We start from the raw sequence: 24,588 nt of genomic DNA, 5'->3' as shown, positions 1-24,588 counted from the left end.
TAGGATAAAATGGCTGCCACCATCAGCACCCTGGGGCTGTCAAGACTGGGCTAGGCCAAAGCTTGCAGCTGGCCTACTAGCTAAATCACTCAGGCTTAGCTACGCCCCTAGAGATCAGGGAAGGAAAGGAAAAGAATGACTGCTTTTAGATGGGAGGGGCCTTAATTTTACAAGTGAACAACCTGAACTTGTTCCAACCCATGTAAAAGGCTGACATCCTAGTCTACATCCTAAGGGGGACGGGGGTGCTACTTCTTCCCTGCCCTCTAAGTTCCTTACTCTTTCTCATCTACTATCACTAGAACGGACAAATAGACTTTAATACCCAAAGAAAAGCAAGAGACAAATGGACATGTTTTAGCTTTACTTCTATATTTCCATATTCTGAAAATGCTGTTCCTTACTCCCCACATTTGGGGGCAGACCATGATGTGTGCCCAGCAGGTCCAAATGTACAGTATGCAACCATTTCTCCACTTCTGGGTCAGCCAGGTCCCTTCTCAAGAATCCTCTTTGTTCTCTTTGTGCTCAGAAGCACCTATGCATTCTTGGGATTGTGTTTGGGACTCTGCTATCCTCCAAGTTCCACTGAAGACAAAATACTTCCCTCTTATAGAAAGTTCTGTGTTCTCAAACTGCATGCTCTCTCAGATGTGTGTGGTATGTTGGCCTGGAGCTGTGGGCTGCAAACTTTCCAACTGACTGAGGAGGAGAGAAGTATGTGGCCGGCACTGGGGGTCCACAGTCATCATGGAGGCCAGTAGCTGCCGTAATGCTGGGGAATGCCTGAGGAGTACAGATGTGGCAAGCTACACACACAACACATACACACACACACGCGCACACACACACACACACACACACACACACACACACACTCTCTCTCTCTCTCTCTCTCTCTCTCTCTCTCTCTCTCTGTCTCCACCCCCTAAGGCATAAGGTCTTCCATGTCATAGAAAGTCCACAGCTTCTGCACCTCCATGTACTCACCTCGGGTTCTGGGGAATGCTCAGCTGGTTCTGTACTGCCAAGGCCACACTATCCCCTTTCTGGAACACCATATCATAGGGACCTTCCCCAAACATCATAGCATACAGCACACAACCTAGGGACTAAGCACACATCTATGATTTCTTAGGAAATAGGACCCAGGGAACTACTGCTCAGCAACCATTTATGAATCATCTACTAGGTACTGGGCCAGACACTGCCAAGTGCTCTGTCCTCCTGCCCCTTGATGTGGGCAAAGGAAACTGCTTAAGCCAAAGTGAGAAGGGCTGCAAGTCATCTCACCATGGCAGCAGGGATCTAATTCAGCTCTGCTGCCCTTTGGGTTTAGAATCTTCCCTGGCTGTGGAGGACAGATGGCGCTTTGGCTGAACACCTCCAGGCCTACATACTCCTGCTCAGAGACCCTGGCTATACCACTTCCTGTGCACTGCCACCAGTTTATAGAAAGGAAGTGGAGGAAAAGACCAGCATGACAGGTTTCCTGGGGCCCCAAACTGTAGAAAGTAAGGCAAATGTTCCCCATTTTTCCCTTGAGTCATTCCAAAGTAGATAGAAGCCTCTAATTCCCTGTAGGCTCACCCAAATGTCAGTTCGTTCATCAATGACACAATGGCTCTGTACAGAGAAGAGCTCAGGGGCACGATATGAGATGGTACAACGTTGGGCTGCCCAGTCCTGGAAAAAATGATCCCAGGAGGTAGGAGTGGGTTAAGGGTCATACTACCACCATGTTCAAAAGGAACATGTTAGATCCTGAGGAGTGTAGCCTGACTTGCAGCGCTAGTTCCACCCCACCCCATCTCCATCGATAAACAGAATTCACCTGCAGGGCTAGTGCCTGTCTAGAGCCTTCCACTCGAATTCGTGCCTGATTCACTGAACCCAAGTCCATTAACACTGGCTGCCCATCATCTCCAAGCAAAATATTGGTTGGTTTCAGGTCCCTGTAAGAAAGGAAGTAGGACTGATGGCCCCCTGTTGAGTGTTACTGGAATCATATGTACTCAAGAAGCACAGGCAGGCTTCTGGCTAAGAAAGCAGAAAAAAAAAGGTCTTTGGCCTATCTCGTGATAAATATTCATTTTATCCCTCCTCTCACACCTTTCCCCAGCAGGCATATGATACCTTCCCACTGACCTGTGGGCATAACCCTTGGCATGAATGGCCTCTAGGCCTCTGCAAATGCCTGACAGCAGCAGCAGGATCTGATCCTCTGACAGGAAGTTGCCTTTGTCTTTCAGCCTTTCCACTTCATTCCATAGTGTACCCTTCTGCAAAACACAAGTCTCTTCCAATTCCCACCGTGACTGGCTACGTGTTCCTTCTCATTTGAAGGGGCTCCCCATTTACCAGGCTCGGGTTCTGACTTCTGCCAAAGGTGATGAGGGTCTTCAATATGAAAACCCAAAACGCCAAACACATTCACTCAGTAACCATAAGTGCCTATGGGCAAAGCCCCAAAACACAAATCCTGATTCCATCAATTCACATGTTTCCTTTCTCATAGTGTCCTTCCTTAAAACTTTCAGAGTCCCCAGAGAACCATGTTACCCAGTCCCCAACTAGGAGCCAGTCTCACCTTGAAGAAGGGTAGCAGCAGCCAGGCCTCCTGCTTGGAGCCCCGTTCTGTCAAGCAATAGGCTTCAAGGCGAAGGATATTGGGGTGCTGGAAGAGTCGGTGCATGTCAGCTTCTCTCTGGGCCTCTTCCTGGTCCTGTTGCTCATGGCACAGGATTCTCTTCAGGGCATAAAAGTGCCCATCGTGCAGTCCCTCCACCAGGTCCACGTAGCTGAACCCACTTAGAATCAAAGGTCCATGGACACATTATACAATACCCATGTGGGGAGAGGTTCCCTAGGGTATATTTCCCCCCAGAGCAGAGACCTCCCTAGGTGGGGGCTCCAGAAGTTCTGAAGGCAAGACCAAGCCCTCCCAGTAGGCAAGGGGAGTCTGTGCTGGCCAGACCGGGTAAGGCTTTCCCAACGGGTTCTGGATCCTACATTCTAGGACTGGACTGATGAACTTAGAACAGCCAGAGGTGGTTCAAATTCCATCTCTGACACCATCTATGGAACCCTGGTCAAGTCACCTGATCTCCTTGGGCTTAGGTTTAGTCCTCTGGAAAATGCGGAGCCGGAGGAGACGGCGGGGGTCTCCGACAGATATGGGAGCCTACGTTGTCTGCCCGGCCTGGGGGTGGAAGGTGAGCAGGCCGCACTTACCCCTCTCCCAGTTTCTGTATGAAGAGGTATCTCTTGTTGTCGATAGTGAGGGTCCCTCGGGAGCAGATACACAGCGTGTGGCCCATGGTGCCTCAGTCATCCTCAGGGCAGGGGCGGACGCTGCCCACCAACAGGGGCAGGGACGGTCCGAGGGGCTGCGAAGGGATCACGGGACAAGGGGGCTGAGGCCGGGCCCCGAGGCCCCCGGAGGCTCCCGTCCTTCCGTCCCCCGGCCTCCCGGGGGGCCCCAGGGCGCCCCGCGATCGGTGGGGGAGGCGGGGAGGAGGGCCGGTGCCTCTCCGCCCAGCAGGGGCTGCAGCCAGCGATCGAGGGAGGAGGGGGATGGGGCCCCTCCCTGCCCCCGTCTCTGGGCCCTCCCCACCCCGGGGGACGAGTTCCCGCGGCCCTCAGCCCCAGGGATGGCCGCCCGGGAGCCCGAGCTGCTGCGAACCTGGCCGAGGCGCGCGAGCGGCGACAGCGACCGGAAGCGGCGGCGTGTCGTCATCTCTCGGCGCCGCGGTAACGGCCCCCCCCCCCCCCCCCCCCCGCATCCTGGCAACCGCGCGGCCCCGGGACCGCGGAGCCCCTGGAACCCCAGAGCCCGGGTTCGGGCGGCCCGGCTCCGGGTGCTGGTGCCTCAGGCCTTAGCCTACCACGCCCTTGGCAGCCCCCCCCATGCCGGAGGTAGGGATCGGGGGCCGCAGGGCTGGGCTCCAGCCTCCCCCTCCGCTCCAGGCCCTTGGAGCGCCTTCTCCTCCTTCCGGGGGTCGGGCCCGGGCTCCTCCCGCCGCCCTCCCTCGGCCCCCTCCCCGAGGCGCCTTCATCCCTTGCTCCAGGCACCCATTCATCCCCCTTCCAGTACGGGCGGCCTACTCGGCCTTCGGGTTGCGTGGGCTTGGGTTTTGCTACAGGCGGGGCTCGAGGTCTCCCGCTCGGGGCCCGCCCCCCCAGCCGCTCTTGCTCCCGCCCAGGAGCGGGGCCGCGAGAGGTGGCCGAAGGCCTTCCTGGAGCTCGGAAGCCAGGGCCGCGCCATGGGCCCCGGGCGGCAGCTCTGGCTCCTCTTCCTGCTCCACCTGCTGACCCAGGTGAGCCCGCGCGGGCCGCGGAGCTGGGGGAGGAGCGGCCCGGCGCACGACCCCCCCGTGCTCCCCAGCTCTCTCCTGCCCCCCCAGGCAGCGCCCCGATCCTTCGTGGTGGATCGGGAGCGGGGCGTGTTCCTGCTGGACGGGGCCCCGTTCCGCTACGTGTCGGGCAGCCTGCATTACTCCCGGGTCCCCAGCCAGCTTTGGTCCGACCGGCTCCACAAGATGCGCATGAGCGGCCTCAACGCGGTGCAGGTGTAAGGGGCTCCCCGAACCCTGATCCTTGAGACCCCCTCTTCGGGGCCTGGGCAGGACAGAGGCGAGCAGCATGCATGCGGGAGATGGCTGCGGACCGTGGGGTAGGGGACGACGACAGGCGGTGGCAGAAAGGCTCCTAGGATTGCAGCTTTGTGAAGGCCATCCAGGCATCCACAGAGGGGAATCTGGGGCTCGCAATGCTTAAGAGTCTTGTCCCAATGGTAGTGACAGGAGAAAAAGAATGGTAGAATGTCCTCACCCCCTGAGGCTCCCTGGCTCCTGGGGGTAGGGCTTATTACCTGGAACCTCCCTGGGCCCCTTCCCACTGTGGGGCCCCTTAACCCCTTTCTCCCCAGTTATGTGCCTTGGAACTATCACGAGCCACAGCCTGGAGTCTACAACTTCCACGGCAATCGGGATCTGCTGGCTTTTCTGAAGGCAGCATCCAGTGAGGACTTGTTGGTGATTCTGAGGCCTGGACCCTACATTTGTGCAGAGTGGGAAATGGTGAGTGGGAGAAGGGGCGGGACAAAGATCATTCATGTCATTTCTCACCGACCAACCCAGCCCATTCCTTTCCACCCTCACTCATCAGCTCTTCTTTTACTGTTTACTTCCATTTGTATCTATTTCTATATTTGTCTCTATGTCCTCCTCAGGGTGGTCTCCCATCCTGGCTGCTTCGAAAACCTGACATTGTCCTTCGAACCTCAGATCCAGGTGAGTTTGGGTACTAAAGGTCAGAGTTAAAACATATAGAAGACCAGAAGTTTGGCTGGTCAGGCACTACAAAATCAGAAGGAGACGGCAAAAGTTTGCTAAGTCATTAGGACATCCCAGATACTTTGAAATGGGCCTGGTTAGCAGGTCCTAACCTGCACATTTCAACCAGTAAGAAAGCCTTTTTGGCATTTAGCCTCATGTAGTTGGGTTGCTACCTAAAGGAAATTGGCTTTGATCCAGCTGCTCCAGATAGCATGAGGCAGGGAACCTCGATGTAGGGAGGCCTTTCCCATCACGTTTCCTGCCACCTTACATGGTGGTTCAGAACCTGTGTCAGTTGCTCTTATCAAGTCATTCAGCAGGGCAGGAAATAAGGTTCCTTCCTATGGAGAATTCCTTAGGAAGTTTCCTTGACTAAGGTCATATTCAAGTACTACAGAATGTATTGAAAAGGGGACAAAAGGAAGAATGAGGACAAAAGGGTTGAAAAGTACTGCCCTGAGCTGATACTCAGACCTCGTCCTTAGAGTCATCCAGAAGTGGGTCAGTGGATCTTGGGGAAAATCTCCATCACTTCAAGGCCTTCAAGGCCAGGCTTGGGCAATCACTTGTTACAGATATTATCAAGAGTTTTATGATTCATGGGAGGGGAGGGGGGGGAACGAGAACAGATTAGATAACTCAGTTCTCTTCTAACCATAAAATTCCATGCTTTAGAGCTAAAGGAAAATTTCCTAGGAAACTCAAAGATACTACATTCAAATAATATAGATGGTATTATGATTTTATGATTTTAAGTCTTCAAACAGTTCCTTATTGTTCATAGGGGAGAGAAATCTGTCTCTTCACACTTTAGTGGCATTAATAGTTCCTTTTTTTAAAGTTCCTCTTTGAAGCTCAGAATCTCTGGGTTAGTGACTGTCTCCTTGAATTAATATTCCTTTATGGTGGCACTTTAAGCACCTCCTTAGGTAGTATTCTGTCCATTTCAATCCAGTCCAACAAGTATTTAAAGGCACAATGCTAGCATTGGTAACAGACAAAACGTAGTCTCTGACTTCCAAGATGCAAATCATTAAGCATATATATGCTAAGTAGAGCAGGTTTTATAATGCTTACACAGAATGGCTCTGGTGCCAAAGGCCATCAGCTCAATATCTTGTCTGTCCTATCTGACTCTGTACAGGATGCATTGGTTGGTCTTTAGGGAAGAAGAAAGGAACTCCCTCCTGTTGAATGGCATCAGTGTTGGTGGCATGCCACCCTTGCCACCTTCTCTGTGTTTCTGGGTTTTGTCTGCTCTTCTCTCTTCTTTTACTCTTCCATTTCCTTCCTGTTTTCCTCAGTTGGAGCCTTATGCCTGTACTGATAACAAGGGCATGGCTTTACCTCCTTCTTGTAGCACTCCAAGGTGCTAAACTTCCAGGCTTCCTGTGTCAGAGTCTCAGTGAGCTGTAAGGTGGGTCCCTGCTTGGTTCTGAGTTTTTAGTGATTCCCACATTCCTTGGTAGGAGAGTTGGAAGAGACCTTTGCCCAAGGTGAAGCATGCTCTGGGTCTGTGACCATCTCTGTTCCAGGAGAGCTGAAGGCTGACTGGGGAGAAAGGTCATGGTGGAGCTCAGGCAGACTTCTTTCCTTCTAGACTTCCTTGCTGCAGTGGACTCTTGGTTCCATGTCTTGCTGCCCATGGTGCAGCCCTGGCTCTACCACAATGGAGGCAACATCATCAGTGTCCAGGTGCAGAGGCAAAGGTGTCTGGGAGGGTAGGGAAAAAGGTCTTTCAGTGTAAACTTACTGTCCCATCTCTCTGACAGGTGGAAAATGAATATGGCAGCTATTATGCCTGTGACTACAGATATATGAGACACCTGGCTGGGTTATTCCGGGCACTGCTGGGGGATGAGATCTTCCTATTTACCACAGATGGGCCTCAAGGGCTCAGCTGTGGCACCCTACAGGGACTCTATTCCACTGTGGACTTTGGCCCAGGTTACCTCAGGAGTGGGTATGGGTAGGGTCTGGGGAAGATGCCCTCCGACCTGTGACATCATGTACCCCTTCATTCCTACTGCAGCCGACAACATGACTGAGATCTTTGCCATGCAACGGAAATATGAGCCCCATGGGCCCCTGGTGAGGGGGGCGGGGAAGGGGAGCCAGAAGACAATGCCCATGAGAGAGGGCTTCGATTGGTTCCCTTTTCCTTTCTCCCTCATCTTTTCTCTTCATCTAAATCTCCAGGTGAACTCAGAGTACTATACGGGCTGGCTGGACTACTGGGGTGGCAGTCATTCGACAAAGGATGTAAAATCTGTGACCAGTGCACTACAGGACATTCTGGAGTTGGGGGCAAATGTGAACATGTAAGTGGGCTGTGGAAGAGGGTTAGGGATGGTTAACTGAGCTTCCAAATGCAGATAACTTAGGCAAGTCACACCATGTTCCACCCCTGCCCTTCCCTGTCTCAGGTACATGTTTCATGGAGGCACCAATTTTGGCTACTGGAATGGTGAGTCCAGGACAAACCAGGGGCAAAACTAGGGGAATGGAGACAATCTTGCCTTTGAAGGACAAGCTGAGGGTGGGAAGTACGACGAAGCTGATTGCTACTGCTCCTCTCTGCTGGCAGGAGCTCCCCTGGCTGCTGGACTGGGCTAAATTATTCTTCTAATCTCCCAGGTGCTGATTGGAAGAAGGTCTACCTACCAGTCACAACCAGTTATGACTATGATGCACCTATCTCTGAAGCTGGGGACCTGACACCCAAATTACTTGCCATCCGAAGTGTCATCAGCAAGGTGCCTGTCAATATTATGGATCCCTGATACTCTCCTGAGGAGTTTAAGGGGCTTAGAACATAGGGGGAGATTTTAAAGGGATCCTGTGTAGGTCTGGGGAGGGGTGGGGCATTATAGTTGTGGTTTTCTTATTCCTGATGGCTCCTGACAAAAATCAATGTTGGGCTTAGTTCCAGGAACTTCCCCTGGGACCCTTGCCCCTCCCTAGCCCTAAGATGAAGTTTGGACCTGTGACCCTGAAGCTGGTGAGACCTCATCCCACTTCATTTAGTTTGTCTTTGAGGACACTGACCCTCTTCCCTAGTTCCCCTCTTCTGTTCTTTCCAAATTTCCATCTGCTTTTAAATAGGACGGTGATCTGCTGGACTTTCTACATGTGCTATGTCCTGATGAGCCTATCCGCACTCATTTACCCTTAACTTTTGAGGCTGTCAAGCAGGTGAGGTAACCTACCCTTCTCCAGCTGGCCAGATACCCTTCAACAGCCTTACCCAAATGTCTAACCCTGCTCCATCTCCTCTGAGTCCCTTAAAATATCCCATGAGTCTTTTCATAGCCCACCTTAATTTCTGCTTTCCTCAATACCAGGATTATGGCTTCTTACTGTACCGGACATGGCTGCCCCAGAACTTGACAAAACCAACCCGACTCTGGGTCCAGAACAATGGTATCCATGACCGTGCCTATGTGATGCTGGATGGGGTGAGAACTCAGTTCCTGGACCCTGCAAGGTCTCCACCTCCTGAGCCCACCTGCTTCCCACTGTGGCAAACCTCCCCACACTTCTTTGCTGCCCTCCCCTCCCTATTTCAGGATGGTTAGGCTGAACCTTTCTCTTTTGTGTTGAGGGGGTGGAAGTTGTACGTTGGGTGGGTGACTGGGAGGTGTGGGAAAGCTCTCCTTGCCCTGGGAGGTGCCCTAGTATGGCTTCTGTGACAAGGCAGAGAAACAGCAGTGAAGGACCTTCTAGTTTCCTCTCACTGCCCATCCTGTTCACAGGTGTTTCAGGGGATTATGGAACGAGATAGGGAAGAAGCACTGCTTTTGACGGGGCAGGCGGGATCCACATTGGATGTGCTGCTCGAGAATATGGGGAGGATCAGCTTCGGGTTCAACACCAGGGACTTTAAGGTGGGATAGCTAGGAATCACTCTGCCCCACCCCCCTGTAGATCCTTTAAAGTCACATCACTGACTGGATATGGAACCAGGGCTGCATCTCACCCCATTGAGATTCTGTAGGGAAAGGGTAGCAGCTGGAGGTGGGGCAAAGAAAATGGCATGGAGAGATGCTTCTTCCTGCCTGTGTACCTGGAATTGCCAGATTAGGCTTGGTCTAGGAGTTTGGTAGGTAGGGACTAAGTTTCATTTGCCTATCCCATAGGGCCTGGTACAGCCTTTGGTACTGGGCAAAGTTGTCCTCACTGACTGGCAGCTCTTTCCCCTGAATGTTGATGACCTTATGGACTCGGAGAATAGGGTATTTGAGACCCAAAAGCGTGACATGAAGTCTCCCTCTGGCCCTGCCTTCTACTCTGCTACTTTTCGACTCCCTGGTCCTGCCTGGGACACATTTCTCTACCTTCCAGGTTGGACCAAGGTATTGGAGGAAAAGGGTAGGGCGGGGAGGGATGGGGTATGTGAAGGGAAGGACAGATTCTTCCCTACCTTATCTGGGAGTCCCAGGGAGGGGACTTGACTATTCACAAGAAACACTGACCCTTCCCTTCCCCCACCAGGGCCAAGTCTGGATCAATGGGTTTAATCTGGGCCGTTACTGGACAAAACGGGGCCCACAACGATCACTTTACGTGCCAGGACCCCTACTTTTACCCACAGGTGCCCCCAATAGCATCAAACTGCTGGAGTTGGAGCATGCACCTCCTAAGACTCAAATCCAGTTTCTGGACAGACCTCTCCTCAATGCCACTGTACACTAAAATACTGCTGCTGACCTTCTGCTGACTGCCCAAGGCCTGGGTGTGAGGTGGTTCTGTAGCTTTTCCTGACACCTGGTTTGGCAGAGAGGCTGGTGATGTCCAACTGAAATACTGTTTCTTTATCCAACTTTATTACATTAAATTTCGGAAAGACCATACCCTTCTCCCTCCACATCTCTGTCCCTGTTTTTGCTGGGACTCTTCTGACACTACTTCCTCCCTCTGACTTTCTGAATCCTTTTTTGGTACCATAGCAGAGGTATGAGTGAGGGTGAAGCAAGAGTTGGGGGAAAGACTGAAAACCAGCCTGATCCCTTCATTTCCCTGGGGAGAGCTGCTGGAAGGTCAGGACAGTGGCCTTCTTCCCCGGCGGTGCTCCTGCAGGCATCTCGTGGAGCAGAAGGCAAAGTCAAGATAGTGGAAAGGGACAAGTCCCTGAAGAGAGGCTCCACAACCCCAACAGCGCCTGAAGAGAAAAAGAGTTGGGCAGATAGTCAAATCTCCCCACAATTTCCTCCCAAATCTCCCCTGCCCTGTCCTTTCACCCCACTTCCCACCAGTCATGAGGATACTGTGCTCTCCCCACTCCCACCCCATCCTCTGTACCTTATGTTGGGAAGGCTAGGGATTGGAGGAGCTGGGGCCCCAAGCTGGGCAGCCAGTCTGCGCTCAGCAGCCAAAGCTCTCTGAGAAGAAGAGTAAGCCATAGTAAGGATGAGACACCCACCACTGCAGAAGGGACCCAGGGGAAACAATTTCAGAATGGATAAAGTGTCACATTTCTGAGGAAATGGCAGGGCTGGTTAGAAGGAAAACTCTTGAAGCTACCATTCACCTTCTCACGGTCACTGAGGGCAGCAAACCTCTGTTGCTCCTCCTGCTCATGCTTCTCCTGCTCCTGTTGTTGGCGACGCTGCTCCTCCCGAAGCCGCCGAGCTGCCTTCTGCTCACGCCGACGAGCAGCTTGATGTGCCTCCATCTCTGCTGTCAGGGGACCTGGGACCTGGGGAAGTTCAAGGCAAGTATAAGCTAAGCCACCCCACTAGCCCAGGGGAAACTCTCCACAAGGATCTAGAGCAGCTTTCAGATCCCAATGCTACATGAAGCTTAGTCTCACCCTCCCAGCTCTCACTTGGGCCTTGCTGTAATCGTGGGCATCTGGATTTTTCTCCATGAACTTGCGGAATTCATTACGTGTCATTTTGTCAGCTGCAACTGCATAAGGGGGCCGGGCATAGGAATCCCTGTGGAGTGGAGAGAAAATCAGGTCAGTTCCCAATCTCCCCAGGCTCACCTAGGGAGACAAAGGATCCAACTCAAGGCTCTCAGTGTTGGGATCTGCTCCCAACACCGTTTTGGAATTCACTTTCCTTCACAAACCTGATTGTGGGGTCAGCACCGTTCTCCAGCAGTAGTTGGACCACTAGGCCCCTGCCGGCTGCAGCTGCTGCATGTAAGAGGGTGGAACCAGCAGAGCCCAATGAGGCACTGAGCAGAGACAGGATTGTTGTGTCAGAGGGGAGAGCTTCCAATTTCTGCCTCAATTTTCCAATGTCTCCTGCACGGCAGGCTGCCCAAAGAGTGTCCCACAGCTCTCGCTGCCCTGTGATCCTAGCCTCCTCCTGGGAAGGCTGCAGAGGCACCATGTTTTCCTGGGCTGTGTGTGGAAGAGGCACAGTTTCTTGGGGGGTGTGTAAAGCCATCTCTATCCTAGCTCCAACCTCCTGGCTTTTCTTCTTCCTTTTTCTTCTTCTCCTCTTGGGCAGTAATTCAAACTCACGAAGATCCAGGGTTCCCAGGGTCAACTCTACCAGCTCCAGCTCCACAGGGGAGCTGCCTTCTCCTTCAGACTCTGAAGAAAAAAATGGAGGGTCACATTAGCAGATAGAAAGATATGGTTCTGGCATCTGTGAGCTGCTTAGATGAATGAAAATGTATAAAGATAGATAAACACTATAATTCAGAACATAAAAAAAGAGCACATTGTCAATCATTAATGGTAACTACTATTTTAAATACAGAAACCGCCACTCTACGCTGTGAAGATTGGCCCAGCAAGGACAGAGGAAGAAAGTGACTCATAATAGAGGCAAACCCAGGAGAATAGAAACTAGCAAAATCAAAAGCTCATAGCTTTGTTTTAATAACATCGTGTCAGTAGAGTAGCTCTTGATCAGGGACTTTAAGAAACTTTACAGGAGGTCTACCCTGAGAAGCCAAAGCTTCCCTGGCAGACATGACCCATCTCTATTGTCTCTCCCAAAGGAAAGCACAAATTTGAGTTGGGAAGTTAGTGATCGAAAAGTATCTGCACAGGACTGAGTCCAATATATGCAACAGAAAAATAGATATCCTCATGGAAAAAGAGGAAGATGAACTCAAATTTTGGTACCTTTTTGAGTGAAACACCTGGAAAAGAAGAGTTCTTTGAGGCATGAGAAAAACTCTACTTCACAAGGAGAGACTCACCACTCAGCCTAATGACCTCATCATCATTACTTGGACCCTTCTGACTGGTGGTCTTCTTTTTCTCACTTTTCACTTTCCAGTCTGTCTGAGGAGAATCCAATCTGGTCATTTCCCTTGGGTCTTCTCCTGTACCAAAACAGAAAGCTGTGACCAGTAGGCTCCCTAGTAGGCTCAGTTAGAAGAAGGAATACCAAGGTCCTCACCATGAAGATGTGGCTGGGGAGCCCCATAGGCACCAAATGGTTCCCTTTTACCAGAATTTGGGTCAGAAAGTAGGAAGAAATAACCTGAAGATCTGGGCTAAGCTCTCACCATGAATGTGCACCATGGCCAGCACCTGAAGTACACGTTGAAGCTCTCGAAAGGTGGGTCTACGGGTAGCAAGGGGAATATCCCACAGACGGGGATCCCCCCGGTGCAGTGGTGCTTCACGGCCCCCGAAGAAGAGAGCCTGGCCAGACCGGGGAGCTCGAAGCAGTATAGTCCCTGCCTCCCCCAGTGGCCCTGCCCAGCCTGGCCCTGCCAGCAGCTCTCGAACCTCCTAGAAGAGACAGCAGCTCAGCTCCACAGGCTATGTTCCATCCTCCAGCCAGGCAGTGACTCAAGAATCATAGATTGAGGGAAGACATAGGAGGGTTAAAAATTAAAGGGAGTAATGCCCCTGGAGATTTCCACTCTAAAATTTCTTCTTAGGAAAAAGCAATGTTGGTAATTATTTTTAAAAAAAGGGGGAGTGGGGGCAAAATCCTTCCTATTCCACTTATGTTAGAAGAAACTAAATTGAGGGAGAAGAAAATTTTGAGAAAAGATTCTGAAGGAGCTTCATGACCCACCTTGTATAGTGCAGCTTCGTTGTAGCGCCTCAAGTTGGCTCCAGCAGAACGAGAACCTCCAACACGGGCATCCTGAAGTCCCTGAGCTGTCCCCTGCCGTGCCCGGACAGTGTAGCGGTGAAATGTTTTGTGTGTCACTACTTCTCTCCTACAAACAGTATATTCAGTCCTGAAGGTGAGAGGGCTTTTCTGAGAAACTAATCCTGCACTCATCTCAACACTCTGTTCAGTTTTTGCTTATTACCCTCTGAAGACAGCACCAGCAAAGTGACCAGCTGCAGCCATGAGGACCACACAGCACTGAGGACCCCCACCCTGTAGGGTCTGCAACAGCAATTCTGCCTCCTTGGCGGGGTCCTACAAAGATAAGGAAGAAAACATTAGCTCAACCTACTGTATCTTCTGCAGTCTGCTCTCAGAACTTAATAATTCACCCTTAGTAGCAACTAGGTAGTACAGTATAGTACTGGCCCTGGAGTGAGGAAGACCTGAGTTCAAATCCAGCCTCAGACACTGTATGACCTTGGGAAAGTCGCCTAACCTCTCTCAGCCTCAGTTTCCTCATCTGTAAAATGGGGATAATAATACCATCAACCTCCCAGGGTTATTGTGAAGATAGATATATTTGAAAAAGCTTTGCAAACTTTAAAGTGCTATACAAATGCAAGCTATTATTATTACCATGCCACCATCAAAGTACAGACTATCTCAGGTCTAGGGAACCTTTGGCCCTCTAGGTCCTCAAGTGCAGCCCTTTGACTGGGGATTTGTTCTGTGAGGTTTTGATATAAAGGGCCAAACTTGAGGGCCTAGAGAGCCTCGTGTGACCTTGAGGTAGTAGATTCCCCACCCCTGGACTAGCTCAACCCATGGCACTTGTTCCCATTTTTAGCACAGTGCCTGGCACACAGCAGGTGTTTAATAAGTGTTTGTTCTATCCATCCAAACTCAGGGAAGAGGTGAGAGACAAATGTACAAAATGGAAGTCTAGGCTAGAGGGGACAAAAGAGTTGGAGCAAACAAAGAAACTGAGGAGGTTACTTGCCTGTCGAGGACCCAGGAGGCATCGAAAGGCAGAGAGGAACTGGCCCTGAGCATTACAAAAGAGGACACGGTGTGGGTGAAAGCCACGGTGGGAGTCTGGTCTCCTTAGCTCCACCAGCTCCTCCAACTTGGCCTTTTCTGCCTCGGAGTCCCAGTCCGAGTCTTCTTCTGAACCCGAGATACTGGAAAAGTCTCCTGGGGACAAGGTGGGGGGACTCATGTCATACCCCTCACCTTCCCCAAATTCCCTGGCTGAACCCCTCCACGGGCTGTACCTGTCCCCACTGGTCACCTGAACAGCTCTGCTTCTCAAACTCGTGGGCAGACAGGGGAGGCTGGCCCCTGAGGCGCTGCTTCAGGTTAAAACGATGCCAATCCAAAGTGTAATGCTCCCTCTGGTGGAATGCAGACTCAGCATGAGCTCCAGCCCACCGGCCCCTGCCCCTGCCCAGTCCTGCCCCGCGCACTGCAGTCCGATCCGGGTACCTGATCCTGGCGGCTCTGGAAGGACTGGATGCAGGCCGAGCAAAACATGCGATCGGAGACTTCAGCGTGCCCCTTGGGGACCTCCTGTCCCCCGGGGCTGGTCTCCTTCTCGGAGTCTGGAATGAAGGGAAGGAGAGAACCTCAGGGGCGGCCAGGGCCCACTAAAACCAGCGGGGCCAACTGGATCTCCAGCCCTTTTTGCCACACCCACACAAGGCCATGGCTTTGCGGGTGTTCGGGAGGGGCGCTGCCCACGGACAATCTTAAAATCCGAGCACTGTGGCTGCCGGCAGTTCAGGGGGAATTCTGTAGGTTTGCCGAACAAAAACAAAACCCCAGCGCACCCGCGTGGTAACTTCAGATGACCGCGCAGAGTAAGTTCGCCGCGCTCCCCGGGGGATCCTCCCCGGGCAGTCACAGAAAGGCCGAGGCCCACGGGGGAGTCCCTCCCACACCGCCCCTCCCCGGGGCCCTCGGCTACCTGGACCCGCCGGGGCCCGGGGCAAGGCCGCGCCCTGCGCCCGGCCCACCAGGCGTAGGCCCTGCAGGAGCGAGTCGCCTGCCCTGAGGTCAAACACGGACACGGAGGCCTGAGGCTGGGCTCGAACTGGGCCGGGCGGCATGGCGGCGGCGGGCGGGCGCCTCGGCTTCCACGTCCAGCAGTCGGGGCGCGACTGAGACCCCCGGCCACCTGCGCGTTACCAGGGCGACTGGCTCCAGCGGTGACTGCACAGTGTCGGTGCGGCCCACGGGAAGGCCCTCGGCGCCGAGGCCGTCTCAGTCCCGCTCAGCTCCCAGAAACATCACCTCGGGTCCGTCACTACGGGGCCCCAAGAAGGACATTCCGCGGCGCCGTCTCTTAGCCTCGCCCTCTAAGGAGCCTTGTATTGGTCCCACTAAAGCTCCACCCGCTACGCGCCACATGTCCCACCCCCGCAGCAAGGGATTGGTTGTCGCATCTCCACCCCCTGTAGTCATTGGTCCGACTGGCTGCGGGAGACAATGAGTGGCATCCGCCCGGCCTAGTGCTCGGGTTGGGGCCGGAGTCGGAGCCCTGGACGCCAGCACTTCCACCGCTGCCTGGGCTTAAGGAGGAGCAGAGGACCGGTAACCGGCGACGGGGGGCCTGGGACAGGACGGGGCGTACGTGCCCACTGAGCCTGGAACGACCGAGGCTGGAGGGGGGGAAGTTGTGGGGGAGGAGAAGCGGGGGCGCGGTAACTGGGGGGAACCGGGCGGGGACGCGCGCTCCGGGTGTTTTGATCACTGGGCACACGCGGGCGGGGGCGCGCTCCGGGAAGGGGGCGGGAGGTGGGGGTCCGGGAGCGCGCGGCCAGTTGTCCGCGACCGAGCGGCCCGGAGGCCCAGGAGCGGCCATGGGAAAGGCCCCTCCTCGTCGGGCTTGTAAGGCCAAACCGGGAGGGAGCCGGCCCCGGGGAAACCTGACCCCGTGGTTGCGGTGACCCTGAGGCTGAGCCTGCCAGCCCCAAGTCCGCTGACTCTGGGTCTGCTCTGGCAGGCATTGCCGGGGCCGTGGGAGGGTCGGCCGCCGTCACGATCTAGGGAATAGGGAAGCCTATTCCAAGTGGGCTTCGCGTTAGCCCCGTATGGGTCTGGTCTGAGGGCTCCTAGAAGGTCAGTTAATAAGGGTCAGGAGAAGAGGCAGCCTGGGCACCCTGACCTGGTGCTCCTAAGGCGGGTAGAACGTGTTCTGGGGCCCCGAAGCTCCGAGTAGCTAGCTGGGCTGTCCACATAGCCGGAGGAAGTACTTACCACCACCACCAGTGCCCAGCTGGCCTCATCTTGGGGTGATCTGCCCTTAGTTTCATTTTCCTCTGTTAGTCTCATCCCTTCTCCCACCTCCATTGTCTGCCTAACACCTCCTCCTGCAGCTGCAGAACCACTTGGGCATCCAACAGTGGAGTGGAACAAATGCTGTCCATGGAGCTGGTAGGTGCCCTGAGAGTTATATAAACCCTTTGTTCACGACGTGCTTCCTTACCAGTGATTAATCAATCAATCAAGCACAATCTGGATTGCCTCTTTTATTCTTATAAAAGACTGGGATACCTTCTGCTAGAGGAGGGGGAACATGAATCATCCCCTTAAGTGAAAGTGAAACTCATTCCCACTTGACAGGCCACACCTAAAAATCATCCGTATCCTAGCAAAGACCAGTAAAAACTCCATAAAGTCTTGTTGAATGATTTAGCTGAAGCTAGGAATCATAACTCCTAAATCAAGGCTACACAATAAAGCCCCATTCCAAAAGGAAAAGCTGGTGACAAAGATTGAGTTGAAAGTCTTTCCACTCTTTGCTCATGTGCTGAATCAAAAATAGCCCCCGTTTTTCCCTTATTCTTTTGAGGTGGACAAGGCAGGTAGGCGGTGGTGATGGCACAGTTTGACACAGAGTACCAACGGCTGGAGGCCTCCTACAGTGACTCACCCCCTGGAGAAGAGGACTTGCTAGTACATGTCCCTGAGGGCAGCAAGTGTGAGTCCCTGGAAAGAGGATGTTGGGGCAGTTTGGGATGTCCCTTAGTGGGCAGGGAAGGGATGTCCTGACTTCCTTCTCCTTATTTCCACAGCCCCTTGGCATCACATTGAAAACCTTGACCTCTTTTTCTCTCGGATATCCTTTGTTGTTGTTTACAGGAGAGGTGACTGTACCCAAACTCAGATACTCTCTAAGCAAAGTCCTGAGAGGGTAGGGGGGAAGTAGGGATGGGATTGAGACTGTACTCCTAGGAACAAAGATGGAGAATACTGAAGGGTTAAGAGGGACTAAGGAAGATGTCCTTATTGTAGGGTGTTTGGGACCTACCTTCTTTATGGGATCCTAGGCCCTCACCTATCCCAAGTGCTTTCTTAACGGCCACACGTCTATAACCTGCACCAGAAGAATGGCTTTACATGCATGCTCATTGGGGATGTGTTTGAACTCATGTAAGTAGACTGAAGGGGGAAGGGCTTCATCCTCCTGCTTCCATTTCAGTGATTTCATATAGGTCATTGAGCCTAAAGAAGCGGATGTGGCCTTGAGTTGGGGCCACACTTAGCTCCTTTCTGCCTCTTTCTCAACAAAAGCCTATCCTTCACCTCCCACATGTCCTTTTAATTTCCTTTATGTCTCACTGTTGTTTCCTCAACACCAGGAGACACCCAAGCACCTTCCTACTTCTTTTTCTCTTAGGCAGTTTCTCTTTGTGGTGGCCTTTACCACCTTTCTGGTCAGCTGTGTGGATTATGACATCCTCTTTGCTAACAAGATGGTGAATCACAGTCTGCACCCTAGTGATCCTGTCAAAGTCACATTGCCAGATGCCTTCCTGCCTGCCCAGGTGTGCAGTGCCAGGTAAGGACCCAAGGTGATAAAAGTGCTGTTAAGTTTCACTTGTTATTTGGATAATGTGCATTAGCTGGAGGAGACAGCAAGCAGCTTCAGGAATTCAAAATAGCATTTTAAGCTTAAGAGACTTTTTGTCCTAACTATGGAAGACCCTGCTGATAACAGAAAGACTGCTACACCTTAGTTGATATTCCTTTCCTTTGAAGGTGCCCTTTTTCTGTAAATTGCTTTTAATGGATGACATTGTATTTCTCTTGTATGTAACATATATAAACTTGCCCTTTGGGAAGAGAAGTTTTAAGTCTAAATGTCAGAGAGAGTGTGTGTGTGTGTGTGTGTGTGTGTGTGTGTGTGTGTGTGTGTCTGTCTGTCTGTCTGTCTGTCTGTGTGTCTGTGTGTGTGTGCCCAAGCACATTTTACTTTGGTTTCTTAGCACAGCTCAGTACATGTTGAGGCTAAAAATGGTGGCTGCAGTGGCTACTGTCATACAGTCAGTTCTGGGGAACATGTGTGTGTAGGATGCCAGCCTGACCTTCGAACACAAGTTCAGGTGTAGCAACTGGCTTGCAGAATGGCCTTTGAGGGCAGTCTGTACAAAAGTTAGGCAGGCAGGTGGGTCAGGGTGCCTGTTCCCCTCCTTACCAGGATCCAAGAGAATGGCTCACTCATCTCCATTCTGGTTATTGCTGGCGTCTTCTGGATCCACCGACTCATCAAGTTCATCTACAATGTTTGCTGCTACTGGGAAATTCATTCCTTCTACCTGCAGGCACTGCGCATCCCCATGGTAAGATGGTCTGAGGGAGGGGAGGTGGAGATGGGGAGATAGTGGGAGGAGACAAAGGAACTCAGGCTCCTGGGCTCTTGCCCTTGCTTTTTTCAGTCCACACTTCCGTATTGCACATGGCAAGAGGTACAGGCTCGCATTGTGCAAACGCAGAAGGAGCACCAGATCTGCATCCACAAGCGGGAGCTGACGGAGCTAGACATCTACCACCGAATCTTACGCTTCCAAAACTATATGGTGGCGCTGGTCAATAAGTCCCTCCTGCCATTGCGGTTCCGGCTGCCTGGCCTGGGAGAAGCCGTGTTCTTCACTCGTGGCCTCAAGTACAACTTTGAGCTCATTCTTTTTTGGGGACCTGGCTCCCTTTTTCTTAATGAATGGAGCCTTAAGGCTGAGTACAAGCGAAGTGGTCAGCGTCTGGAGCTGGCCCAGCGGCTCAGCACCCGCATCCTCTGGATTGGCATTGCCAACTTCCTGCTCTGCCCCCTTATCCTGATCTGGCAGATTCTCTATGCCTTCTTCAGCTACACAGAGGTGCTGAAACGGGAGCCAGGGGCTCTGGGTGCCCGATGCTGGTCCCTCTATGGTCGATGCTACCTTCGCCACTTCAATGAGCTGGAACATGAGCTGCAGTCACGCCTCAACAGGGGCTACAAGCCAGCCTCTAAGTACATGAACTGCTTTCTTTCTCCTCTTCTCACGCTGCTGGCCAAGAATGGTGCTTTCTTTGCTGGTTCCATCCTGGCCGTGCTCATTGCCCTCACCATCTATGATGAAGATGTGCTGGCTGTGGAGCACGTGCTCACAACTGTTACACTCCTGGGAGTTGCTGTCACTGTGTGCAGGTGAGTGGGGGGGCCCAGGATTGAGGGAGGAGATGTCAGCAGAGGGAGCTTTGGAATGGGGAAGGTCTCCCCTGTTTGCTGGAAAGCAGGCGAATAGACCAACCCCCTGATTCTCTGAGAGTGATTACCACAACTCATCTCTCTTCTAGATCATTCATACCTGATCAGCACATGGTGTTCTGCCCGGAGCAGCTGCTTCGAGTGATCTTGGCTCACATCCACTACATGCCTGACCACTGGCAGGGCAATGCCCACCGCTCTCAGACCCGTGATGAGTTTGCACAGCTTTTTCAATATAAGGCGGTGAGGAGAGCTGATGTTGGGGCTATGTTAGTGGTCAGTGGAGGAGCCCCTGGGTCTCTCCTGAGCCTTTCCTGGCACCTGATCCAGCCTCTTCCATTTCAGGTATTCATTGTGGAGGAACTGCTGAGTCCCATCGTCACTCCTCTCATCTTAATCTTCTGCTTGCGCCCACGTGCCCTGGAAATAATTGACTTCTTCCGAAACTTCACTGTGGAAGTCGTTGGAGTTGGGGATACCTGCTCTTTTGCTCAGATGGATGTTCGACAGCATGGCCATCCTCAGGTGAGGCTACCTCCCCAGCAAGTTATAGAGCTGCCGAATGGCTGCCTGTTGGGCAGGGGAAGGCTATCATGGCAGGGATAAGTGAAGGGGCTCCTTCCCGGGGATACCCATAGCTTCTCTAAATCACAATTTCCTCCATCTGCAGTGGATGTCTGGGGGCCAGACAGAGGCCTCAGTTTACCAACAGGCAGAGGATGGGAAGACAGAGCTGTCACTTATGCACTTTGCCATCACTAATCCTGGCTGGCAGCCACCTCGTGAGAGCACAGCCTTCCTGGGTTTCCTCAAGGAACAGGTTCAGCGAGATGGAGCTGCAGCTGGGATCCCCTCAGGGGGACCCCTTCCTGAAAATGCCCTCTTCACTTCTATCCAATCCTTACAATCTGAGTCAGAGGTATGTCTGGAGGATAAGAAAGTGGGAGAGATAAGGCCTTAGCATGAAGGTGTCTATGTATGGGCCCCATGTGGTTTGGGGTGGCAGAGAAACTCACAGACCCTGCCCAGTGCACACAGCATCAGAACCTCATCCAGTCCAACCTTCATTGTAGAGAGGATGATCCGGGCCTTAAGTCTGTGACATTTAGAGTTGGGAAGACAGGATTAGAGGCAGGCCCTCCTACATTCTCCTAGGGGAAGGAACCTTGAGAATGAGGGGATCATCTCTTCCTCTGAATCTTCTACGCTTGCTTTTCATCTCCTTTGCAGCCACTAAGCCTGATTGCGAATGTGGTGGCAGGTTCATCATGCCGAGGACCCCCACTACCCCGAGAGCTGCAGGGTTCTAGGCATCGGGCTGAAGTTGCTTCCGCCCTTCGTTCTTTCTCTCCACTGCAGCCTAGCCAGGCCCCCACAGCCCGAGCGCCTGGTACTCTGAGTGGCTCTGGGTGAGCAGGGGTGAGGGGCAGGGCACATCCAAAGGTTCTCCTTTGAGAAGGAAAAGGGAGGAGAGGGAGACAACTATAGGAAGTTTGTCTGGGTCTCCAGTGGGAAAGAAGAGGGCACTGCTTTGGACAAGCAGACTTCTCAGGCTCTCATGGTAAGAATTGTGTTTTGGGGATCTGGGGGACAGAGTGGATGCCCGGACAGCCAGTTCTGGAAGCAGCGTGTGGGAGGGGCAGCTGCAGAGCCTTGTGTTGTCTGAGTATGCTTCCACAGAGATGAGCCTTCATGCCCTCTACATGCACCAGGTTAGTACGCCGGGACTGGAGGCACCAAACTTGACAACGGAAGGGTCATTGGGAATGGGCCTTTTCCTCTGAGGCCGGGCTGACTGAGTCCCGTAATGCCTGTAGTTGCACAAACAGCAAGCCCAGGCAGAACCAGAGCGGCATGTATGGCACCGACGAGAGAGTGATGAAAGTGGAGAAAGCGCCCCAGAAGAGGGAACAGAGGGGGCCCGGGCACCTCCCTCTCTGCCTCGTTCTGCCAGCTACCCTTGTGCTGCTCCTCGGCCTGGAGCCCCAGAGACCACTGCTCTACAAGGGGCCTTCCAGCGACGCTATGGGGGGATCACAGGTATGAGATGTCCTGAGGTGAGGTGGAAAAAGAGAGTCCAGTGAGGAGACAAAGCCCTTGGTGGGAGGAGAGCATTTGGGAACAAGAGACAAAAGAAAACTGAGTCCTGGATTCCAGTTCTGTTTCTTACACTTGAGCATCCCAAGATTATAAGCAAATCACTTACTGCCTTAGTTTCTTCATCTGTGAAATGGCAAAACCCGGATAATGACTCATAGAATAGTTACCACACGGGATGGAGTTCAAGTAAGAGCCTGTGAATGAAGCACTTTGAAAGCCTTAAATCATGCTGCTGTGCATATCAGTGATACTGCTCCTTGCCCCCATTTTCCTTCATCTTAGCTGTGGTTTTCTTCTCTAGATTCAGGCACTATACCCCGGGCTCCCTCTCATTTTTCCCGCCTCCCCCTTGGGGGATGGGCAGAAGATGGGCAGTCAGCAGCAAGGCACCCTGAGCCTGTGCCAGAGGAGGGCTCTGAGGATGAGCTGCCACCCCAGGTACACAAGGTAAAGGCTGACCCCAGATAAAAAGACATCCTTGAGAAAAGGTACCACCAGGTTCCCAGAACAAAAAGAGGATTGAGGCTAAGGCAGGGGATTTCTTCACTTAGAGAAAAAACAAGTGCTTCCAGTCAGAGTGATTGCCCAGCACACAGGAAATGCACACTGTTTGTTAGCAGTACCGTAAAATCATGCTGCCAGTTCGCTTCCTTTCACAGACTGAAGGATATAGCTTTTCTCTTTGTCTCTGTCAAAGGAGTTGTGGTGTGTTTGTCCTTCGTTTTTGAAAAGGACCATGACACCAGAGAAATGATGACTTGACTTGCAGCTGACTTTGATTTGAGGGAGGGGGAGGGCTGTGCAAGGTCACCAGCCTCACTTTCTCCATTCATCAGGACTACTGGAGATGGCCCAGGATACAGTGGGAGACCCTGGCCCTTTTAGGCTAAGACCTTCTCAGGTTCTCACTTTGAGTGAGGTAAAGCCCATTCAGTGACTAGGTTTCTTTAAGAAATGAGTCAAGGGCCCTTTAATTTGAAAGAAAAATAAATCCTCCCAGGCAGGAAAGGACCCTCTGGATTGCTGTTCTGAAGTTACCACTGACATTCATTTATTCTAAGCCTGGAGAGCCCAAAATATAGCCATTTAGTGGAGCTTGGGCTGGGACCTATTGTGGTCTAATCTATGAGATTTGGAGTGAACTGTGTTTAAAGTTTTGTGAAAGAAGGGAAGCAAGGAAGGGGTGGGAGAGTTTCAGGCCTACCTCTGAGCCAATCTCCCTCCCTTTCTCCTCCCTGCAGGTGTAGCCATGGCTGTGGAAGGCCCCAGGGCCTCACTGAACAGAAGCTGTCCCTGCCCACCATGTGGCTGAGATCAGATGGGAGGACTCCCTCAGGATTTGCTGCCTGGCTCTGCACTGTGTTTATGAGTGGGGCCAAGGGAGGTGCCAACTCTATACTCAAAAGTAGTTCCAGAGAGTGGAAGGCCGGCCCTGGCAGCTGGAGGGCCCAGGGACACTGGACGCTGGCTTTGTCTCCACCACTGGGCCCTGACTGCTGGCCCCTCACCCCTATCCTCTCCAAGTGTGGTGCTAGGAACCAGCCCCAAGTCCCCGGCCACAGCACTGCCACCTCTCCCCTGCTGCTGCCCACCCTGCCTGCCCAGAACGTGCCAACCATGAGGAGGCTGTGCCTAGGCACCTCCCCCTCCTCATTTCGGTGGGAGGAGGGGAGCTGAGTGACTGAGGAAGCGTCCTGCCCTCCCTCCTGGCCCTGCCTGCCCCTTTGCCCCCGGGGCTTGTGTGTTTGCCCCTACCAGGGCTTGGCTTCTGCTTTGCACAGCTCCCTCTGGCCTAGACTGGCCGTCAGACCCTGGGGGAAGGCTGCCTTTTGTTTTGGGTTTGGTTTTTGTTTAATTACAAGAGCAGGACTTTGGAGCTCCTGACTTCCCAGGGTTTGGCCCTCCCCCAGTCATTGATGGGCCCCTTGGGGCCTCGCGTAGCTCCTTCCATTCTAAGTTCTGCTGCTGCTGGTCGCTCCCTGCCCTGCCTCCACCCCACCTCCCCTTTCCTCCTACCCCCATCTACTGCTTTGGAAGTGGGGCAGGCTCTGCTTCAGGATGCGGACGAACTACCCATCAGGACTACGATTCCCGGCATGCAACGCATAGGGGCGGGGTGGCCGCTCCCCTCCAGCCCCTCGCTGGCGCGTTGCATGCTGGGATTCAGTGTCGCTACGCCGGGCACCTGTATCTACCGACCGACTTGCTAGGGTGACTTTGGGTCCGGAGTGGCGGAGCTCGCCCTGTAGGGCCGTGTACAGCTGGACGGCATTGAATAAAAGAGGGACTTTGATTCGGTTGTGGTTCCTTCAGTGGTGTGCCTGGCCCAGCGCCGAATTCTTTCTCTCTCCGCCCCTCCTTCCCCCCGCAGGCGGGAGAAGGCTAGCTGTTTTCCGGGGGAACGTCGTCGCGGAGAGGATTTGTGATCGGCCGGTTTTCACATCCGGGACCCCAGGCTCTAGACTAGCTCCGTCACGTGCTGCCTTTCTCCTCTCCTTATTTTGTTTCCGCCGCGTGCAGCGTGACCCCCGCTCCTCCGGCAGAATTGGCCAATAGGATGTCTCTAACGGAACCTGGG

At 53.0% G+C, this 24,588-nt stretch overlaps 4 protein-coding genes across 17 annotated transcripts; 2 read left to right on the top strand and 2 right to left on the bottom strand.

Annotated features, from left to right (window-relative positions):
* Window positions 1–349: 349 nt before the first annotated feature.
* STK16 (serine/threonine kinase 16) lies at window positions 350–3,783 on the bottom strand. 4 transcript variants are annotated; one of them, XM_072617860.1, is made up of 8 exons: window positions 3,686–3,783; window positions 3,235–3,389; window positions 2,591–2,810; window positions 2,149–2,282; window positions 1,835–1,955; window positions 1,591–1,686; window positions 991–1,112; window positions 350–786 (listed from the first exon to the last, which is right to left on the bottom strand). In XM_072617860.1, the coding sequence occupies exons 2-8, from the start codon at window positions 3,318–3,320 to the stop codon at window positions 648–650; spliced, it is 918 nt and encodes a 305-aa protein (XP_072473961.1). In that variant the 5' UTR covers window positions 3,321–3,389; window positions 3,686–3,783; the 3' UTR covers window positions 350–647. The 4 variants fall into 4 exon arrangements, with proteins under 4 accessions (XP_072473961.1, XP_072473963.1, XP_072473960.1 ...); XM_072617862.1 differs by lacking the exon at window positions 1,591–1,686 and having other exon boundaries at window positions 3,686–3,773; XM_072617859.1 differs by lacking the exon at window positions 3,686–3,783 and having other exon boundaries at window positions 3,235–3,462.
* Window positions 3,488–10,190, top strand: GLB1L (galactosidase beta 1 like). Of its 7 annotated transcripts, none has more exons than XM_072617850.1 (17): window positions 3,488–3,753; window positions 4,206–4,319; window positions 4,407–4,573; window positions 4,931–5,081; window positions 5,234–5,294; window positions 6,940–7,034; window positions 7,112–7,286; window positions 7,372–7,430; window positions 7,539–7,660; window positions 7,766–7,806; window positions 7,977–8,095; window positions 8,266–8,340; window positions 8,445–8,534; window positions 8,684–8,797; window positions 9,095–9,226; window positions 9,479–9,694; window positions 9,834–10,190. In XM_072617850.1, the coding sequence occupies exons 1-17, from the start codon at window positions 3,577–3,579 to the stop codon at window positions 10,032–10,034; spliced, it is 2,109 nt and encodes a 702-aa protein (XP_072473951.1). In that variant the 5' UTR covers window positions 3,488–3,576; the 3' UTR covers window positions 10,035–10,190. The 7 variants fall into 7 exon arrangements, with proteins under 7 accessions (XP_072473951.1, XP_072473950.1, XP_072473948.1 ...); XM_072617852.1 differs by lacking the exon at window positions 3,488–3,753 and adding an exon at window positions 3,801–3,918; XM_072617849.1 differs by having other exon boundaries at window positions 7,372–7,660; window positions 9,934–10,190.
* On the bottom strand, window positions 10,144–15,619 carry ANKZF1 (ankyrin repeat and zinc finger peptidyl tRNA hydrolase 1). Of its 2 annotated transcripts, none has more exons than XM_072617855.1 (13): window positions 15,348–15,619; window positions 14,867–14,982; window positions 14,673–14,775; window positions 14,382–14,575; window positions 13,581–13,693; window positions 13,337–13,484; window positions 12,816–13,044; window positions 12,504–12,629; window positions 11,415–11,886; window positions 11,152–11,278; window positions 10,870–11,037; window positions 10,641–10,720; window positions 10,144–10,500 (listed from the first exon to the last, which is right to left on the bottom strand). In XM_072617855.1, the coding sequence occupies exons 1-13, from the start codon at window positions 15,487–15,489 to the stop codon at window positions 10,380–10,382; spliced, it is 2,139 nt and encodes a 712-aa protein (XP_072473956.1). In that variant the 5' UTR covers window positions 15,490–15,619; the 3' UTR covers window positions 10,144–10,379. The 2 variants fall into 2 exon arrangements, with proteins under 2 accessions (XP_072473956.1, XP_072473957.1); XM_072617856.1 differs by having other exon boundaries at window positions 11,167–11,278.
* Window positions 15,620–15,882: 263 nt separating this feature from the next.
* On the top strand, window positions 15,883–24,303 carry ATG9A (autophagy related 9A). 4 transcript variants are annotated; one of them, XM_072617842.1, is made up of 16 exons: window positions 15,883–15,973; window positions 16,759–16,816; window positions 17,235–17,363; window positions 17,458–17,501; window positions 17,751–17,815; window positions 18,063–18,224; window positions 18,864–19,005; window positions 19,102–19,850; window positions 20,000–20,153; window positions 20,256–20,435; window positions 20,581–20,829; window positions 21,141–21,319; window positions 21,505–21,622; window positions 21,728–21,950; window positions 22,312–22,457; window positions 23,252–24,303. In XM_072617842.1, the coding sequence occupies exons 3-16, from the start codon at window positions 17,261–17,263 to the stop codon at window positions 23,255–23,257; spliced, it is 2,520 nt and encodes an 839-aa protein (XP_072473943.1). In that variant the 5' UTR covers window positions 15,883–15,973; window positions 16,759–16,816; window positions 17,235–17,260; the 3' UTR covers window positions 23,258–24,303. The 4 variants fall into 4 exon arrangements, with proteins under 4 accessions (XP_072473943.1, XP_072473945.1, XP_072473946.1 ...); XM_072617844.1 differs by having other exon boundaries at window positions 15,887–15,973; window positions 16,709–16,816; XM_072617845.1 differs by lacking the exons at window positions 15,883–15,973; window positions 16,759–16,816 and having other exon boundaries at window positions 17,458–17,529; window positions 17,678–17,815.
* Window positions 24,304–24,588: the final 285 nt, after the last annotated feature.

The sequence above is a fragment of the Notamacropus eugenii genome, chromosome 6 (assembly GCF_028372415.1).
Source record: "Notamacropus eugenii isolate mMacEug1 chromosome 6, mMacEug1.pri_v2, whole genome shotgun sequence".
Lineage (NCBI taxonomy): Eukaryota > Metazoa > Chordata > Mammalia > Diprotodontia > Macropodidae > Notamacropus > Notamacropus eugenii.
This window is presented reverse-complemented; position numbering and strand designations above follow the sequence as displayed.

Bases quoted from the DNA above. Each gene is read 5' to 3' on its own strand.
- GLB1L (XM_072617847.1), top strand. From the start codon at position 3,577: ATGGGGCCCCTCCCTGCCCCCGTCTCTGGGCCCTCCCCACCCCGGGGG. The intron at 7,661-7,765 runs GTAAGTGGGCTG...TCCCTGTCTCAG, and splicing joins TTGGGGGCAAATGTGAACAT to GTACATGTTTCATGGAGGCA. The intron at 8,798-9,094 runs GTGAGAACTCAG...TCCTGTTCACAG, and splicing joins CCTATGTGATGCTGGATGGG to GTGTTTCAGGGGATTATGGA.
- ATG9A (XM_072617842.1), top strand. From the start codon at position 17,261: ATGGCACAGTTTGACACAGAGTACCAACGGCTGGAGGCCTCCTACAGT. The intron at 17,502-17,750 runs ATATCCTTTGTT...TAACGGCCACAC, and splicing joins TTGACCTCTTTTTCTCTCGG to GTCTATAACCTGCACCAGAA. The intron at 21,951-22,311 runs GTATGAGATGTC...TTTCTTCTCTAG, and splicing joins ACGCTATGGGGGGATCACAG to ATTCAGGCACTATACCCCGG.
- ANKZF1 (XM_072617855.1), bottom strand. From the start codon at position 15,489: ATGCCGCCCGGCCCAGTTCGAGCCCAGCCTCAGGCCTCCGTGTCCGTG. The intron at 13,694-14,381 runs GCAAGTAACCTC...TTATCTTTGTAG, and splicing joins GCCTCCTGGGTCCTCGACAG to GACCCCGCCAAGGAGGCAGA. The intron at 13,485-13,580 runs GTAATAAGCAAA...TACTGTTTGTAG, and splicing joins GCTGGTGCTGTCTTCAGAGG to GAGAGAAGTAGTGACACACA.
- STK16 (XM_072617860.1), bottom strand. From the start codon at position 3,320: ATGGGCCACACGCTGTGTATCTGCTCCCGAGGGACCCTCACTATCGAC. The intron at 2,811-3,234 runs GTAAGTGCGGCC...TTTGATTCTAAG, and splicing joins ATACAGAAACTGGGAGAGGG to TGGGTTCAGCTACGTGGACC. The intron at 2,283-2,590 runs GTGAGACTGGCT...TGTGTTTTGCAG, and splicing joins TGCTGCTACCCTTCTTCAAG to AAGGGTACACTATGGAATGA.